The sequence below is a fragment of the Pezoporus occidentalis genome, unplaced genomic scaffold (genome assembly GCF_034315485.1).
Source record: "Pezoporus occidentalis ecotype Australia unplaced genomic scaffold, CSIRO_AGI_Poc_V1 ctg128, whole genome shotgun sequence".
Lineage (NCBI taxonomy): Eukaryota > Metazoa > Chordata > Aves > Psittaciformes > Psittacidae > Pezoporus > Pezoporus occidentalis.
In genome coordinates this window covers 27,439-43,818 of record NW_026913082.1, presented here as the reverse complement: position 1 = coordinate 43,818, position 16,380 = coordinate 27,439, and the positions used below count along the sequence as shown (strand labels likewise).

General features: G+C 46.2%; 1 protein-coding gene across 2 annotated transcripts in view; it reads right to left on the bottom strand.

Moving 5' to 3' along the window:
* Positions 1 to 831: 831 nt before the first annotated feature.
* Positions 832 to 16,380, bottom strand: part of INTS1 (integrator complex subunit 1) — a 28,563-nt gene continuing 13,014 nt past the window's right edge. Inside the window, exons 26-47 of one of the 2 annotated variants that reach the window (XM_062607952.1) lie at positions 15,785 to 15,946; positions 14,481 to 14,627; positions 13,980 to 14,078; positions 13,482 to 13,606; positions 12,544 to 12,798; positions 11,714 to 11,873; positions 10,973 to 11,113; positions 10,408 to 10,582; positions 10,200 to 10,323; positions 9,554 to 9,672; positions 8,427 to 8,514; positions 7,572 to 7,798; positions 6,458 to 6,581; positions 5,846 to 5,979; positions 5,270 to 5,462; positions 4,883 to 5,010; positions 4,275 to 4,387; positions 3,605 to 3,718; positions 2,653 to 2,723; positions 2,043 to 2,134; positions 1,817 to 1,926; positions 832 to 1,410 (exon numbers count right to left, since the gene is read on the bottom strand). In XM_062607952.1, coding sequence (XP_062463936.1) covers positions 1,295 to 1,410; positions 1,817 to 1,926; positions 2,043 to 2,134; positions 2,653 to 2,723; positions 3,605 to 3,718; positions 4,275 to 4,387; positions 4,883 to 5,010; positions 5,270 to 5,462; positions 5,846 to 5,979; positions 6,458 to 6,581; positions 7,572 to 7,798; positions 8,427 to 8,514; positions 9,554 to 9,672; positions 10,200 to 10,323; positions 10,408 to 10,582; positions 10,973 to 11,113; positions 11,714 to 11,873; positions 12,544 to 12,798; positions 13,482 to 13,606; positions 13,980 to 14,078; positions 14,481 to 14,627; positions 15,785 to 15,946 — 3,017 coding nt within the window. In that variant the 3' untranslated portion in view covers positions 832 to 1,294. The remainder of the gene's footprint in view (positions 1,411 to 1,816; positions 1,927 to 2,042; positions 2,135 to 2,652; positions 2,724 to 3,604; positions 3,719 to 4,274; positions 4,388 to 4,882; positions 5,011 to 5,269; positions 5,463 to 5,845; positions 5,980 to 6,457; positions 6,582 to 7,571; positions 7,799 to 8,426; positions 8,515 to 9,553; positions 9,673 to 10,199; positions 10,324 to 10,407; positions 10,583 to 10,972; positions 11,114 to 11,713; positions 11,874 to 12,543; positions 12,799 to 13,481; positions 13,607 to 13,979; positions 14,079 to 14,480; positions 14,628 to 15,784; positions 15,947 to 16,380) is intronic. The other variant, XM_062607953.1, reaches the window with a different exon arrangement.

Here is a 16,380-nt window from a genome sequence, read left to right as displayed (position 1 = left end):
CTCTTTATTTAAAGGCAAGGCAACTTACGTTTGATGGGAGGTTTGGATCTCTCCCTCTTCTCCACCTCTCTGCAAAGCCTGCTGGACATTCATTCCTATTTTGGCAGAGCAGCACAAGGGCTCAGCTGTGGTGCTCCTCATTTGCAAGGATGGACGGTATTTCTCCACCCATGAGGGCACAACTCCTGCTACCAGCAAGGAGACACACTTGTCTACAACTCTCTATCCACAATACTACACAAATTCTCTACTAACAAAGTGGAGTGCCAGAGAAATAGAGACAAACGTGAAAGCAAACTGGTGACTAGAATTAAGCAAGACTGGAGAACAAACATACATGGCAGTTATTTCTCTGGAGCAGAGGGAAGGAAGACACCTCCTGTTCTGTCCTCAAATGACAGCTGGCAAGTAAGCCACCATCCCTATCAGTACACAAGGACCAGAGAGCAGAGGTCAGAAGAGTCACAGGGAGGAAGTGGTGGATCCCAAAGAGGAAACCCAACTGCTTGTTTGAAGACTCCACTGTGATAGCAACCAGTTGCTGGGATCTTTGCAGAGGTACCAAGAAGTTTTCTGCGGTTGTTTTTAAGAACCTCTTAAAAGTCATCCTGCCAGCAGCTGGTGCTGACTAAACTCACCTATGACACCTCACTGGCCTTTCTAAACCTCTTTCCCACACATTCTGTGAAAGGCCAGAACAGCTCTGTGAGCATTTGTCCATGGAGACAGGTCTTCCAGAGATGCTTTGTCTAGAATAACAAGAGGCTGAAGAACACAGAGAGAGGGATGTGAAGCTACACCCAAGGCAGCACAAAGCAGAGCAAGGCACAATGGAAACAAAGAGAATTTTAATTAAAAAACCAAACACCCATCCCCAGAAAACAAAAAGATCTCTCCCCCTGCACAGATCTGCATGTTGCCTCCAACAAAGACAGTACAGACTTTAAGTGCAAGGGCCAGCCCTCCCTTCTGCTCTCCCAGCAGCTCTGCCCTCTTGGAGACACAACAAAACAACCAACCAACCAATGGCCACTGCCCCAAGACCCCATGAAGGAAGTGGTCCCTGTTTGGCACAGTGTTTAGGAGATGAGCAATAATGTCTTAGCCAGATAGACTGCCCCTTTCTGCTCTTCATCAGCACACTCTCCTTTTCCAGCAGTCTGGCTTGCTACATCACCTCTTTGATCCTCCAGCACATGGGCTGAGATACACTGTCTTCTTACAGGGCTTCAGTGCAGCTGATGAGTCCAGTTCAATTAATTCCTCTAGAATTGGAGGTCCCAGAACCACATGTTCATATCATGGCCTCCATGTGCAGAACCTTCAAGGCCTCTGAAATCTGAGAGCTGGTGTCAATCTGGCCGTACATCCCCACCAGGAAGGCTCTGTGCAGTAACACTGCTGCGTGCTCTGTGAAAGAGAAAGAGAGCGTGAGGACTGACCCAAGAGCTCCAACATGCCAGCAAGAGCAACCCACCAACAAACATGGGGATGAATGCAGCTGTGCCACAAGAAGATGGCACAATCCACCATTTAACAGCTCTGTGGTTATGTGATCACACAAGGGATCACAACTCAGAAAAGGTTATACGGGATCAAATCTACTCCAAGGAAGCCTTTCTTGCCTCTATGACAAATCTCCCCTGTAATGCTCAGATCAAAGCTATTATTGATATCATCACCTGCATATTTGATGGCCTGGTCTAGGCAACCCTGACCCTTGGCAATTTCCCAGGGAGGCTGTTCCCAGCCCAGGAGCCCAGCTTGGACCCTTGTGAGGCCAAGCATGCACCAAAGGTGGCAGATATCAACTTACCTTGGCAAAGAAGTGTGTATTCAGGCAGGTTTCTCAGTGCTGTCTGCACCACCTCAAAGTCTCGGCTGCCAAGGCAATACATGAAGGTGGGAAGGAAGTCTGCAGCAATGCTGGGAGTAAAACATGACAGTGTCAGTACAGTCCAGATCACCATCAACAGGCGTTCAAGGTGGGCAGCCAGTGCCCATCAGTGACTTGGGACAGCTTGAGTTCCAGTGGGCCTCACCTAGGGTTGTTCTGAATGGAGCGCAAAGCCAGGCTGAAGGCCAGATTTCGGCAGGACTCCTCTGATGAACTCATCAGCTTCTGTAGGTTTGTCTGAAAGAAGACGCACAAATTAGGATCACAGGGCCAGCCAGGACGCAAACACTCCTCACACTTGCATTACTACCCCTCCAGCACCAATCCAGCCCAACACACATCCAGCAGGTACTGGCTGAGCCAGAAAAGCCCTCTTTGTAAGAAGGATTATCCTGTTTTTGAATACTTTAAAGCATCCTTCTGTAATCTTATTCCATGTGGGTCAGCTGAGTTTTCCCCCAGCTCCAGCGTTTTCAACAGAGCTGTTTTGCTGTCTCCCCAGTACTGGGAAGAGGACAGAGGGTTAATTCTTCCTCTGACAAAAGTTAAAGTGAATGATGGCAGACCCAGTATGCAAGGGAGAGAAGATGGTAGGAAGCAAATACTGCCTGCTGTCAGAAGGCCTAACTGAAGACAATGCTCCAACCACGACCCAAAAAGCAGAGGAAGGGTAGTACTTGAACTGGTTGTGCAACACAGACTCTGGTGAGAAGAGACTCTTCCTTCCAGTGGCAGTTTGAGACACTAATACTCACCGCAAAAAAGGACAGAATTTCTGGCCTCCGTCTGGACATCTCATCAATGTCTGTCAGCACCTCCAGGATGTCTGGTGGAAGACACAGGTTGAAAGAGGTGACTGAAATTCACTGATCCAGCATAGGATCTTTTTCTTTTTCCCTACAAATCCAATCTCCCAAGCAGTCAAGTTTTCCCACCTGTCCTTATGACACAGAACTAGTGTAATACAGACAGTCCTTCAAAAAGGAAGAGATCAGGTAAGTCACGTGCCAGATCAGCACATCCCAACCTGCACGGCCAGAAGTCACCAGCACTGTCACGCTTTGGCAAGGGAAGGAGTGGGGTGTGAGGTTTCAGTTCCAGAACACCCTCTTCTGAAGTTAACTGAAGGATCTTTATAGAAAGGCTCTTTCAAAAAGATGTCCAGGCAGCATTTCTTCCCTTTATTTCTAGTGTGGAAAGAAAACCGTCACCCCAATACTGGTCTGAACACTGGACACCTGCAATTTCAGAGACCTTTGGAGAAAAAGCACGTTGTTCCCATATGTCAGGTTAACAGCGTTTTCTTCCATGAAGGCCATTTGGGGATTTGTAAAAAAATCCTGCTTCTCATCAGTTTGGTATTTTCATATCACTAAAAAAATGGCATTCCTATGAGCACTGCAGATCTAGCTCTACAAAAACTGCTTGAATTACTTCTGTCTTCCAGAGCACTTACAAGATGCTTGAAGAGCCCCAAAACAGAGGAAGTTGCAGCACTGCTAAGTGATAACAGCATCATCATAAGCCTCTGTTCACAGCAAGTTATGGACAATTTCAACCAAAACAAAACCATGTCCTAACTGCTGGAGACTTCCAAACACAAGACTGAAACAGGAAGCTAGCCTATAGCTGACAGGTAAGTCACAGGTTTGGCATATGCCTGCATTTGCCCTGCATCTTTGTACAGCTCTGCAGGTCCTCACTTACCCTCAACTGTCTGGCCTCTAGAGAGCCTCTTCATGTATGGGGCCATTTCAGCTGGTGTGAGAGGAGTGAAGAGAGACACACTGACCAGAGGGAGAGAGCCGGCTGCTGCTTCATCTGGAGGAAAAGAGAGAGACCAGGTCACTCCCCAGAATCCATGTAGCTTTAACAGAGAGACAGGTCCAGTACTCCCTACCAGTACAGCGGTGTATCACAAGCCAACCAGCAATACTGTAATACAGTTCCTGGCCTTCACACTGTCTATAGCATCACTGCACCTTATGGTACCCCTCAGCTGACACAAAGGAACCTTCCCAAGCTGTTTCAATACTGAGTATTTTGCCCATGGAAGTTGTAAAGAGTGGAGAAGTGGATTTACCCTTACAGTATCCTGATCGGTAAATCCTTAAGTGTAGCTAAGGAAGGCAAAATCCACAACAATGAAACTTGCCTTTGTTAAGAGCTGTTCTTCTGCTCCAGTAATCATACCACTGACCCATCCCAGATACTGGTTCCAAACTGTTGAGTATACAGGTGACATTCTCCACTTTAAATACCCTTTCATTAGGCTGGTATGAAAAGAACAAGCACAGCATACAGCTCATAAAAGCATCTGTGCTCCAAAACATATTGCAAGTTCAGCTGGAATAACATTCCCCTCACTCAGACTCACCATCCTTCTCTTCATCAGAGCCCCTATCCAACACACCGCTCTTACTAGGCAGACTCAGGCCAGCCAGGAGGGACTTCAACATTGCAAGGTCACTGTTGTCCGATGACAGGTCACTGGGAGAAGAGATGTTAATGTTTCTTTCAATAGCAATAAGGGCATGAGGAGAAGTAACAGCACATGTATGTACACTAAAATGAATCATTTCTCAGAAGCAGCAACAAGACATTTCATTTCATCATACCTGGAACTCAAATGCATTTTCCCCCTGTATCTGCAGGTGAGACCCTGCAGCCACTACTCAGTGAAAAGATCCTCCTGCTGGCCCTCTGGAAATGACTCTAGGGCACTATGAGGCCTCAGTAGGATGTTTATGCCATTATGTGAGTTGAAATCATTATCTGATCTCCTTGGACTAAGCCTTCACCAATAAGAAGGAATATGCTGCTCATCTCAACAGAGGCTTCAGGGAGCTAAGGGTGAAAAAGTGCCATATTAATAGCTACTTTGTCACATTCATATGCTGTTTTCTGTCCCATTAGCTCATGGCAGCCTGACTGTGCAAGTTCTCCACGAGATAACCATGGGCTAACTGGAGTAAGGAAGCTTACTGGAGTGGATCCGAGTGCTTCTGCAAGAAGGAGACAGCTGCCTGGGCATTGCATGTGATGTACTTGTGGATAAACTGCACAAACTTGCTGATGAAGGCAGCCAGGTGCCGTGAGGACTTTCTGTAGTTCTGAGAAAGGATTGAGAAGATGAGAGTTAAAGAAAAACAACAATGATGCACTGTCCCATCCTGCACCTCTGAGGTACCAGGGGTAGCTTCTTTATCTCCTGCCTCCTCTTTAAGCTCTCCAAAGTACTTTCTTGTTCTTAGGAATATGAAAGTTTTCTCTCCAAACAAGAGGGAGCTGGGCTCGCCCTGTGTTACAGGAGCTTCTCCACCTAGTGGCTGGCAACCCGAACGTGTGAAAGGGGAGCAGGGACTTTCCTACCAGCAGCAGACGAATGAAGGACAGGAGACAGTCCCATAGTGCCGCCTGGTGCTCGTTCTGGAAGACCTGCGGCTGGAGCAGCTCCAGGATCCCCAGGACGTGGATGAAGAAGGTCAAGTGGTTCTGCTGCCTGAACTCTTGGAAATTGAGGTGAACACGGCCGTGCAGCAGTGCTGCAATCATTGGCAAGTGCCTGAAACACCAAACACAAGAAAATCCTGATCTAGCCTCTTTCTAGAAAGAATTACATATTGTTACACCTCAGTTCCTGGAAGAAAGTGTCCCTTATCCTCTTCCCAGGGTTCTGGATTTCATCCTGGTATCCATAGAATCAGCAAGCCCCATTTCCCACTCACATTCTGTTCTCTAGTCTCCAATTCCAAGAGGACTGTTCCTGGACAGGCATAGAGCCAAAATAGGTGCTGCCTCATAATAAGAGGTATCACTTTGCTGCCCTTGAACATGGATTCTGTCACAATCACGACGACTTCAGCAAGGTTGTTCCCCTTCTAGGACATGGGTGAATGCTTCTCAATGAACGCCAGCTACACAGAGGATGAACGGGAAGAGCAGTACCTGAGAAGTAGGATGGGATGAGCCACAGCTAGCTTCCTGCAGGCCATATTGGCATCCCACACGCGGCTTTCTGATGACTTGGAGTCATTGGTGTCTGCAAGGAGGTTAATGAATCTGTGAACCAGGGCATCGAGCTAGAAGAAAAGCAATGAGTACACAGTTAAGAAGTTTAAAGCACAAGCCCCTGGCTATTCAGCAGCGTTTCCCAATTCCTTTCCAGCTATAGAGGGGGGTAACAGAAATCAGTTTCAAGTAGAATCTGCGAGCAGATGCAACATTCCAGCTGGCACAAGATCTGAAATCCACAGTCCCTACAGACATCAAAGCAGGATCCAACGCCTGCACACTTGTGCTTTACAGAAGCTCGTGGAGCTTAAACTATTTTATAGGAAGACACTGCAAAATGAACCAGATCTGAACCCTCTGCTCCTAAGAGTGCATGGAGGGAGGGAGCAACAGAAGAGCAAGGTAAAGAAACCAAGTGACCCAGGAAGCTTTTGCCAATCCTGTCCTTTTTGCCAGGACTGTCCTTTATGCCAGTTCTGGGCATGAAGATAGCATCCACTCTGGGTATACAACTAGAAAGGGGCCTTCCTATGCCTCTAACTTTACCTTGCAAGTGCTGCTGTCTCTGGCTCCTTCACTAGTGAGAAGCATCTCAGGCAAAGGCACAAGGAGCTCAGGTAGTTGCAGGTACATCTGAAGCAGAAGGTCCTGGCAGCATTTTCCCACAGAGCTGAAGAAAAAAAGGGAGAGGTCAGCAACTTGTTACTATATTAGTTCCAACATCTCAGACCCATCAGATTAGTAACAGCCTTCCTGCATATGGCCAGCAGACCATGTGAAAGAGCAGCCACTGATAATGTGGACCAGTGTTTTTTCAGTCCTTGCTTCTTCTGACCTACTCAGATCATTCACAGTCTGCAGGGATCCATCCACAGGCTATGGGTATGCATCATTAGGCCATCTGGAGTTAGAACACCACAGTTACAAAGGGGCACAGGACAAGAAAGCTCTGCTTACATCTCAGGTGAAGAGCTCCTGCATGTGGTACTCATGGTCACCCCTATCCCAATTGGAAGAGTAGTCAGAATCAGAACTATTCAGACCAGCTAGCATCTTCTCTACACACCTGCCCTCCATAAAACCCTGGCACAGTCTGTACTGGGAAGCAGTACAATGCAGTGGCAACTGAGATTACTCAGTATCTTTTCTAACACCACCATAAATGAGGTTAGAATTAGGACAGTTTGTTTCACTGCCACAAACACAGCATCCTCCTGTTCTTCCCACAGTGCTAACATAGCTGTTAGGAAGCAATCTAATCTCCATTCAGAGAGCAATCACAATGGTACAGAAGCAGGATGCATTATGAGCAGTGATTCAAGGGATGAGTAGACAAGAAATCCCACATAAGGAAGCAGTAATTAAAAATAACCATTGTCTTACAAGGAAGAACAAAAACAAGCATGGCAAGCATTTCATCCTGATGTCCTAAAAGGGCCCTTAGACTTCACTTTTAAAGTCACCTTCCTGGTCCAAGTACTACTTAAAATTACTTATTATTCCCAAAAAAAAAAACATCTGGGAGAACAGCACAGACTTTTCATATGGACTCTGGAACACAATATTTGTCATGAAGACATGCTAGCAAGTCTCATCATTACCTGGCTGCCCATGCCCAAGCAGAATTACAGTAGACAGTACTCCCCATTTGCAACCCCACCTGCTTCCCCATTGCTGGATGCAGCTGGTCAGATACTCCGTCACTTTCTTGATGCTCTCAAGGTCCCCGTGAGAACAACTGAGCAACAACGGCAGTCGAGACTGGATGAGTGTGCAGGAGGCCTCTTCAGTGTTCTGGTATCTGGTTTCTGCTTCAGCCAGGATCAGCTCCACCATGCTGATCAATTCTGATGCCTTCAGGTGGAGCACAAATTCCTCACGGCGCTTCTGTAATGCAAGAGAAAACCCAAAATGAATCCACAGTAAATCCCTAGATCCCTAATTCCTTCTAGTCACACCTTCCTCAACTGAAATGGAACATCTCTTAGAACTAGACTTAAGAACTGCCCCATATCTAGAGCTCTGAAATCACGCTTCACAGCCCCAAATGAAATGTCTTTACCTGTCTTCTACTTCTGAACTCATTTACTTCCATTCCAGCATCTGTGATGGGTCAGAAACCATAATGCAGTCACCAAACCAAAGAAATTCTGTGGCAAAGAGATGCAAGCCCCTTTTCTTTGTAAAATGGGAATTACCCCACACTGGGTTTTAGCTTGCTCACCACTGTATCCTTGTTCCTAGACTTTTAACAGACACTGTGGCTGTTACTGTAGGGGACATGCCAAGTGGGTAAACTTATGTGTGTTCACACCAGCTTTTTGGACTCAAGACTGCCACTGTAATATGTAACATAACAGAGCAGCTAAATAACCAACTGAGGTACAGGCAGCAAACTTGGCATGCTGCACCTCTATGACTCCAGCCATCTCTGGGCCATGGGAAAATCAGGCATTGTCAAAGTATTGTCTCTAACTCCATCCAGGGAGGAATCTTGGAAGAACTGAACCACTACCTGAGGAGTTCTTTGGTCCCTCCCCTGCCAGATCCGAGGAATGTGAATACAGGCCCACAAGAAATCCAAGGATGCAGTTGGGTCAAACCTGCCAGAAGACAAAAGAAGACAGATTTGCAATTAGAGACAACACAGCCCTCAGGCAGCACACAAACACATGGTAGTGCCTCTAAACATACTGAGCGCTGTGAAGAAAGAAACATCTGCAAATGTAAAAATAGGATCCATTAAGTCCCAAGAAGGGGTTTGGTTCTGTTCCCAGATTATGACTAAATATTTGTTTCAATAAGCACAGCACAGGGTACAGAGCTGAACAAATGACATTCAGCAAGTGTGCAGCTACATGGAGTCTTGCACCACAAGTTGGTCATCAACACAAACAATTAGCACTGTCCCAGTGAACGGAACATCCTTATCCTGGCTGTTATCCTGGACTGCAGAAATGAATTAAGTTGTTAGTGAGCAAGAGATCAATAACAGAGTAATTAGCAAACTGAAATACTACCAGCTTTAGAAGTCCTGCTAGTTTATTCAGTCCTGAATTACTGCTATGAGGTGTTAACATTATCTGGTCCATAAGTGTAACAAGTTTAAGCAAGATAACTACTACAGTAGCACTTAAGTATTTGAGAGCAATGGTATAAGAAGCTGAGAGCTAGGGCTGCTTTAGAGATCAGAACTGGGAGACTGATGCAAGGAAGGGGGTTAGAGAAAGACGGGTAATGGAGTTTAGCACAACCAAAGGATCCAACAGAGCCTGCCCAGGTAGTGACTGCTGTGATTTCACTATCCAAGGCATCTCACAGACCCCATATTCATAAAGATCATCAACAAGGGCAATGCTAGATGGATTACCCAGTGATTAGCACTTCCTGTTTACAACACAGCCAAATCTTTATGTACTGCTTCCATCAAACAGCAGGCAATATTTATATCAAGGTACACGAATCAGCATGACTGAAATCAGCATCCCTCTCACAAAGCCTGTTTTTGGCTGGGTTACATCTCCTGGCAGATGCACCGTGGAACATGGCAGCTCTTGTTCTCAACTCCTGTTTGTTCTCTCCCAACACAGTGAGTCACCCAACTCAAAACTCCTTGCTAGGCCTGAAAAAATTAAGGCTCACCTTTGCTCCCTGTTTCTGCAGAGCAGAAGCCTGATGCACTGGTGCAGTGTGGTCCAACTGGACTGGTGAGTCAGAAGAGCCAAGAGATACGGGCGGAAGGAGGGTACCTGGGACCCTGCCTGAAAGGACCAAACAAGGCACAGATGTAAGAAATGGATCCTTGCTGCAAGGTGGATGTAGGAAATACTATGTATACTACAGAAGGATGATGATCCAGGCAGCACAGAAGACAACAGGTGGATTTCAGGTTTTTTTTCTGCAGTACTTTCTAATAGAACATGGCATTGGCCATGTGATTTGGTTTTAGTCTTAACCTTGACATAGCACTTCTGGGGAAGCTATTATCTGTCTGCAAAAATACCAATGAAAACACAGCTGGCTGAGTTGTTAGGGGACTATGTTATGTCTGTAATGCATTTCAAGGTCCTGAAAAGAACACAGCTCAAATAATATAAAGATGAAACATAAGCCTTGCATCGAGAAGGACACACCAGACTCCCCCTCCTAGCTATCTTGTACTGCTTTGGAACTGATCTACCAATATGTGGGAAAACACAGAACTACCCCTTGCCCTGTTTCTAGGTGCAGGTCAGCACCCCAGGAAGGTGGTTTCAGCACAGTAGTCCCTCTACCCAGCAACTCTTACTTTGTTCCAGGAGAATAATAGCTTCTGCTGGCGGTCAGGGCAACTGCTGATCACCTCTGGGTCCAACATCTCCAGCCAGTCATTAAGAAGGCCAGAAGAGGGCCCTAGCCAAGCTGCTTCAGTACTGAGGAGGAAACAAAGCCAGTATCAATAGTGATGTGGTGAACCCAGACCTATCAGTGAATTCCCATCATTGTCTTAGGCTCACCTGCAACTGTCCATCTCCTTCTTCACTGGTGTTTCTTCTTTGTCCTGGAGCAACAAGGAGCTCACCACAGCAATTGGTTTCATGGCAGGAAACCTGGCCTCAACATTAGCTGAGAAGAGGACAGTCAGGAGCTCCTCCAAGTATGGAGAGTGAGTTTCAATCAGACCTTGAAGGACTAGCAGAGGGAGAAAGATGTCACTCATTAACTTCAGGATGTGGTGAAAGCTACAGAATCTTATAAGAGTATCATGAAAGCAATCAGCCCAGCATTCCTGAGAGCCTGGCTCAGTAAAAAGGGAATCTGACTTTTATTTATCTTCTATTTCTCATTTTGTTAGTAGAAACAGCGCTGAGAGACTTAATCCCAGCCCCAGATCACAGTTTACAAACCCACATACCAGTGCAGGGGTAAGCAGGTGATACAAGATAGGACCAAGTTTAGATCACGTTTTCTGATCCAGGCAGAAGGTAGCTTCCCACAGCCTGCAGAGTAGGCACTCCTTTGCTGGGCTGGAAGTTCAACCTGCTGCTGCAACAGGGGAGCAGAGCAGAAGGACAGCCATACCTTTGCTGATGAGCTCCGACTCCACATTACACTTCTCTCCTGATTTGAGGGTTGCAATGATGGCACGTACTGTGGAGCTGATCAGATCAGGGTCATGACGGAAAGTCAGAGCTTCTGTGAGGTGCAAGAAGCCACCTCGAACTGCAAAGAAATCACAGCATTGGCATCACAGGGCCAAAGCAGCCTCACATCAGGCTACTCTTCTTGAGATGTCCACGAAGCTCCAGGGCACAACTACTCAAGAACACACACTACACTACTGCCTTTTTACTCCCACCAAAACTCTTGACAGCTCTTCTACATGTTACAGGGACATGTGGCTACAAGAAAACTCTAGAATCATAAACCCATTTCCCATTGGTTATATACTCCTTCTCCCATGAGATGGCAGATGGTAAAACAAGCCATGATGTGACCTTGTTCCACAGGCACTCTCTCATCTTTCACGACTGCAGCTAGCACAGAATTCCCAGCCTGAGCAATTGGAAGTTTCCCTGAAAGACTTGCTGTGCTGAGTGAGATGCTGCCAGTTGTCTACTGCAAGCCCCTAGAGCTAAGTCACTTGTTTGCCTCCCCATGGAGTTTATACAGCACACGACAAAACCTCCCTTTGCTATTCCTAAGCATACCTCTCTAAAAGGCAGCCCACTACACTTTCTACCCTGAGGGCAGTTTTGTTTCTGTCCCTTTCTTGTCCCACTTTGTCCACTCTGAGTCCCATAAGCTGCACAATGCCAGTACCATCACTGATTCTGTGCCTGGAGGAGTACTGCACAGCAAAGGCCTTCAGCTGAGAGCGCAGAGGACCATCTTCCACCGCAGGGTTCTCCAACCACTGTAGCATCTGCATGAGGACTTTGAAGAAGAGCGAGGAGAAGGCAGTGTCTTGTGGCATGCAGCGCTGGGGAGTGCGGCAAAAGACACTTGCTTATACACATTTCAAGAAGACAACAAAAATAGCAGGAAAGACAGAGCTAGTGGCACATACTGCCAAGATTAAATAGAGCACACCTACGCTGTTGGACCACAGCTCACTCATAAGGCAGTGGTTCCTAGTGTACAAATGCAAAGCAGAAGACTAAGTCACACACACAATAACTCTCCCAGCATAACTAAGAGTAACTTTGTGCCTTCTTTCATCATGACAAAAGGAATGAGTTATTTCATTGGATAAATGTCAGCCTGCTCTGAAGACTTCTTTAAGGAACAACAGACTCAGTTCTCAAGTTGTCTGCAAATGCCCTGGCTTGCAAGACACATCCTTCCTCCAAAACAGCACAGGCTAGAGATCTCAAAACCAACCAGCTGCTAATCCACCATGCTAAAGAGCTTCCAGACTAGGTAAGATACACCTAACCCTGCATGCAAGCCCCAGTTCTCAGCAGGGCTAGACTAATGTGGCAAGCCTGCACCCAGATGTCTATGTCCAGGCAACTTAACTCCCTCTGTGTCATGCTCAGCATTACAGAGGTAGAGAGTCTGCACAAAGCAGAGCAGATGAACTGCAGACCATTTCCTCCTCATCCCTCTTTGTTAAATACTACAGAGATCCTCATCTTAACACCGCTCACCTGATACTGGTACAACTGGCGCAAGAGGGGGCAGGAGATGAAGTGGTTGCGATGCATGGCCATCACCAATGCTCCACTGTGTGGCGAGTTCATGAGTGCAGCTACTGCCTGGAGAAGTCGTGCTGTGATCCCAGTCACCTGCGTGTTCCCTTGGCGGATGTGAGCCAGCTCCTGCCCCAGGGCCTGCTGCAGTGATAGGGCAAGCGGGCGCAGGCTTGAGTTCTGCCATCGTGGGTCTGGGTTTAGTGGGAAAAGCTGGTAGAACACAGGAAGGAATAAGAGATGAAAGAACTTGCTATACCATGAACATCCTGAAGCAGAGGACCGATCTAACTTGTACAATTATATTGACTGTGGTCTAACAGGAGCCTTCTGACACAGCTTATTTAATGTTTCAGTTCCTGGTACAGGAACATACACAGCATCTATGCAACCCCAAAATGACAATCAACACTAACACTGTTATCACCATACCACCCAAACACTGGCGACTAACTTGGCCAACTAATTCCCTGTAGACTCTTTCTGGAGTCAATGAAGAGAGGAAGGCTCTGCAAGCAGGCAAGACAATACAAATGGTATCTGCACGCTGCTTTGCTGTCTAGGCCCTGCGAGCATGTCACAAATCCTCCATCTTAGTGCTGAGAGGAAAGCCACTATACACAGAGAAACAAGGTACAGAGACAGTAACATGCTAAGAGGCACTGACAGCATTAGGCATAATCAAAAGCCACATCATGTCCAAACTAAAAGGAAAAATCCTTCCAGTATCAATCCCACCCGGCTGTAATGGCACAGCCTCACTGGATGCAGGGCTCTCATACTTACTGTCTGCAAACACTGCAGTAGGAAGGGTCAGAAGACACAAGAATAAGAGAAACAGATTTTGTGAGCCTGCTGCAGGGAAGCAGTTTATCAGCTAGAGGTTATACAAGTACCTGCAGGAAGATGCCTGCCAGATCATCTTCTGGGCCCAGAACTCGCACTTGGCTTAAGGCCCGGATCCGGCTCTGGCCTTGAGAGTTCTCAGGACTGGATTTTGACCTTGCAGTCTCAGCACTGTCTGCAAAAGGAATAAAAGAAAACAAAAGATAAATGCTGTTATGACAGCTAGCACTTGGAGCCCCAACACTGGATCACCTTCAACTTTACAGTCTCTAACTAGTGAGGAATTTAGTAGCTTTTCTCTTGAGGCCAAGCAAGACCTATTATTCCATATCACTCACAACAACTCATTGTAGTAAACTCCAAAAATATTGCAATTTCTCCCTTTGCCAGGAGCAAAAATCCCTACCAAGGACTGGTGTCTAACTGTAGCTTGCTGATATATTGCCACACAACCCCTTTTGAAGACAGCTCTTCCTGTCCCTCTCAACAGCAAGGAAGTTTGGAAGACGACTTTGATATTCGGCAGTTTGAGCCATCTCAGGCAGTACCTCGGCGGGCTGGTAAGGAGGCAGTGAGCAGGGAGTGGAAAGTCTGGCCTCCTGTTGCTCCTCTCTCATGCTGAACCTCTACAAGGTGAGCCATGTAGTCTGAAAAAGGAAAAAAACATGAACACATCATCGTCTTGCCCTCTTTAGTAAACCAGGACTGTTTGCTGTTTGTACAGCTCCCACAGTAAGGGGAATTTGCTGCTCCTGTGGACTTCGTGAACACAATGCTTTTACACCTTGTTTCTTTCATAAGATAGCTGCCAAATTACTTTTTAGACTCTTTACAATCTAATCTACAAACTCCTTCTTCTATTTCAGGAAATACAGCCATAGGCCATCCAGACAAGCTCTAGGGAGATATCTACAGTGACAACAGGGTGCCAAAGCAGCCTGTGCACACATTTTGCTGAACTAGTTTTGATTTTCCCAAAGAAGTCACATGAGATACCTGTGAAAACCATTCAAGTAAAATGCTTTGCCAGCTTTATCAAAAGCTCTTACTCTTGTCCATGATGTTCTGCTCCAGTGTCTGCGGATCATGAGACACTGCCTGATCCAGGTACTGCAGAAGTTTGCTCATGCTGGAAACTGGAATTCCAAAGGACTGAACAAAGAGAAGCAGCTGCTGTGGCTCCAGGTCCTGCAGGGCTGAAATACACAAACACTGAGTCCTCAGACCTCTGAATTGCCCACAGATGGTCATCTCTATTACCTGATCTTTGTGCTTTTGGCTGGACCAAAAGTGACACTTTAATGACAGGACTGAAGAGAGCCTAAAGCCAGAACGTCTGACAGCTGCCTACTATGCCTTCTTTCCTCTGCAAATCATTGCCTTCTTATTGCATCTTCCAGTTAATTCACTCACTGTTTAATCTGATCTTCTGTTTAACTTGATCAAAATCTCAGTAACCCAATCACTCATATTAAAAAATAACTTCCACCCTGTTGATGGCTGCAGGCAGGAATTATTGAATAATTCAATCACTGTCTATAGACAGCTGTCATTTAATTAGTAAGAAAGGGACGAAAGCTCTGAATACTAAGAAGAGAAAGAGCACAGATGAGCTGTGCAAGGACAAAAGTAACTAGAGGCACAGCTTACATCCTTCAAACACTGCTTTCCACATTGCAAGCACTGCCCTATGGAAGCAATGCTGTGCTTTTTGTTCAATCTGAATTGTTGTAATAAAGATGGGACTCCAATTCAGAGTCCCTCATTTCCTCTAAAACATTCAGAAAGCATAACATCCATACTCACTCCTCTATTTTAAAAGTAATAGTGAATGCATGCAAAACCTGGCAAGATTCAGCTAGATCAGAGTGGGAGGAAATGCAATTCATGCTGCAGTAAGAAGCTCTACCAAAGACACTGACCTCCCCTTTGGACTCAGATTTCCCCGAGTTCTGCTTTTAATGCTGTAGGGATTAATCTGTGGGGTCTGATGGTTAGTGAGGTTGTACCTGTTTCTCAAACCCTTGTACATGAACTACACATCATGGCTGAGCAGGGAATCACCCTGGGATATCCCTTTACATCCCATGCCCACAACCAGCTCGTACTCTGTATGTCTGTTTGGCAGCCCTAAGGGATGTAGCAAAGAATCTGTTGTATGTTTAGACTGCATTTAAACACACTCCTTGCTAAATCCAAGCTCCCTGAGCAGCTGCAGTGTCTGCAGTGACTGATGACCCCATCCAAAGGCATCCAAATATGATAGCTGGGTGCACAGAGGATTGGAACAGGGAAGCCTCTCGTTTTCCTTTCAGGAGGGTCTGAACCAGCAACAAACATGCCACAGGCTCACCTGCATCTACAAGACGTGGGACCTCGGAGCGGATCATACGCAGCTTTAGCCAGTCGGGGAGCAGCAGAGCCTCCTCTGAGGTGTCAACCAGAAACGCAGTAGGAAGGGGTTTCTTCTCTGGGAACCATATATCCAGTAAGGTGTAAAAATCACCATCCCCTGCTTAAGAGTGGATACAAAATTATCTCCCATGTTCATAAGCACCCAGAACAGCCTGCCCTTCTCTGTACAGATCAATACACCAGAACACTTCTTTGTTCAACTGTCAGAAAAACAACTTGGCAGTAAACAATATCAAGTGGAAATATGAACTACAAATCTGAGTGCCCAGTTCTCATACTATAGCAAGTCTCGGAGTCCCTCTTGTTTAGTACAGAGGGAAACAGCATTTTAATACTTCCTGTCTACAGAAGGCAAAAATAATAAGCCTGCAAATCACTCTGTGCAGCAATATTTCAATACCTTTTACAGCTACAAACAAGAACTGCAAGGGACAAGGCCCTGAGTAGAAGGATTAACACCATGACCTATTAGGAGACAGCAGATAGAGAAGACTCTGTATGCCCATGGCCCCTTGAATATATCTGAGCACATTT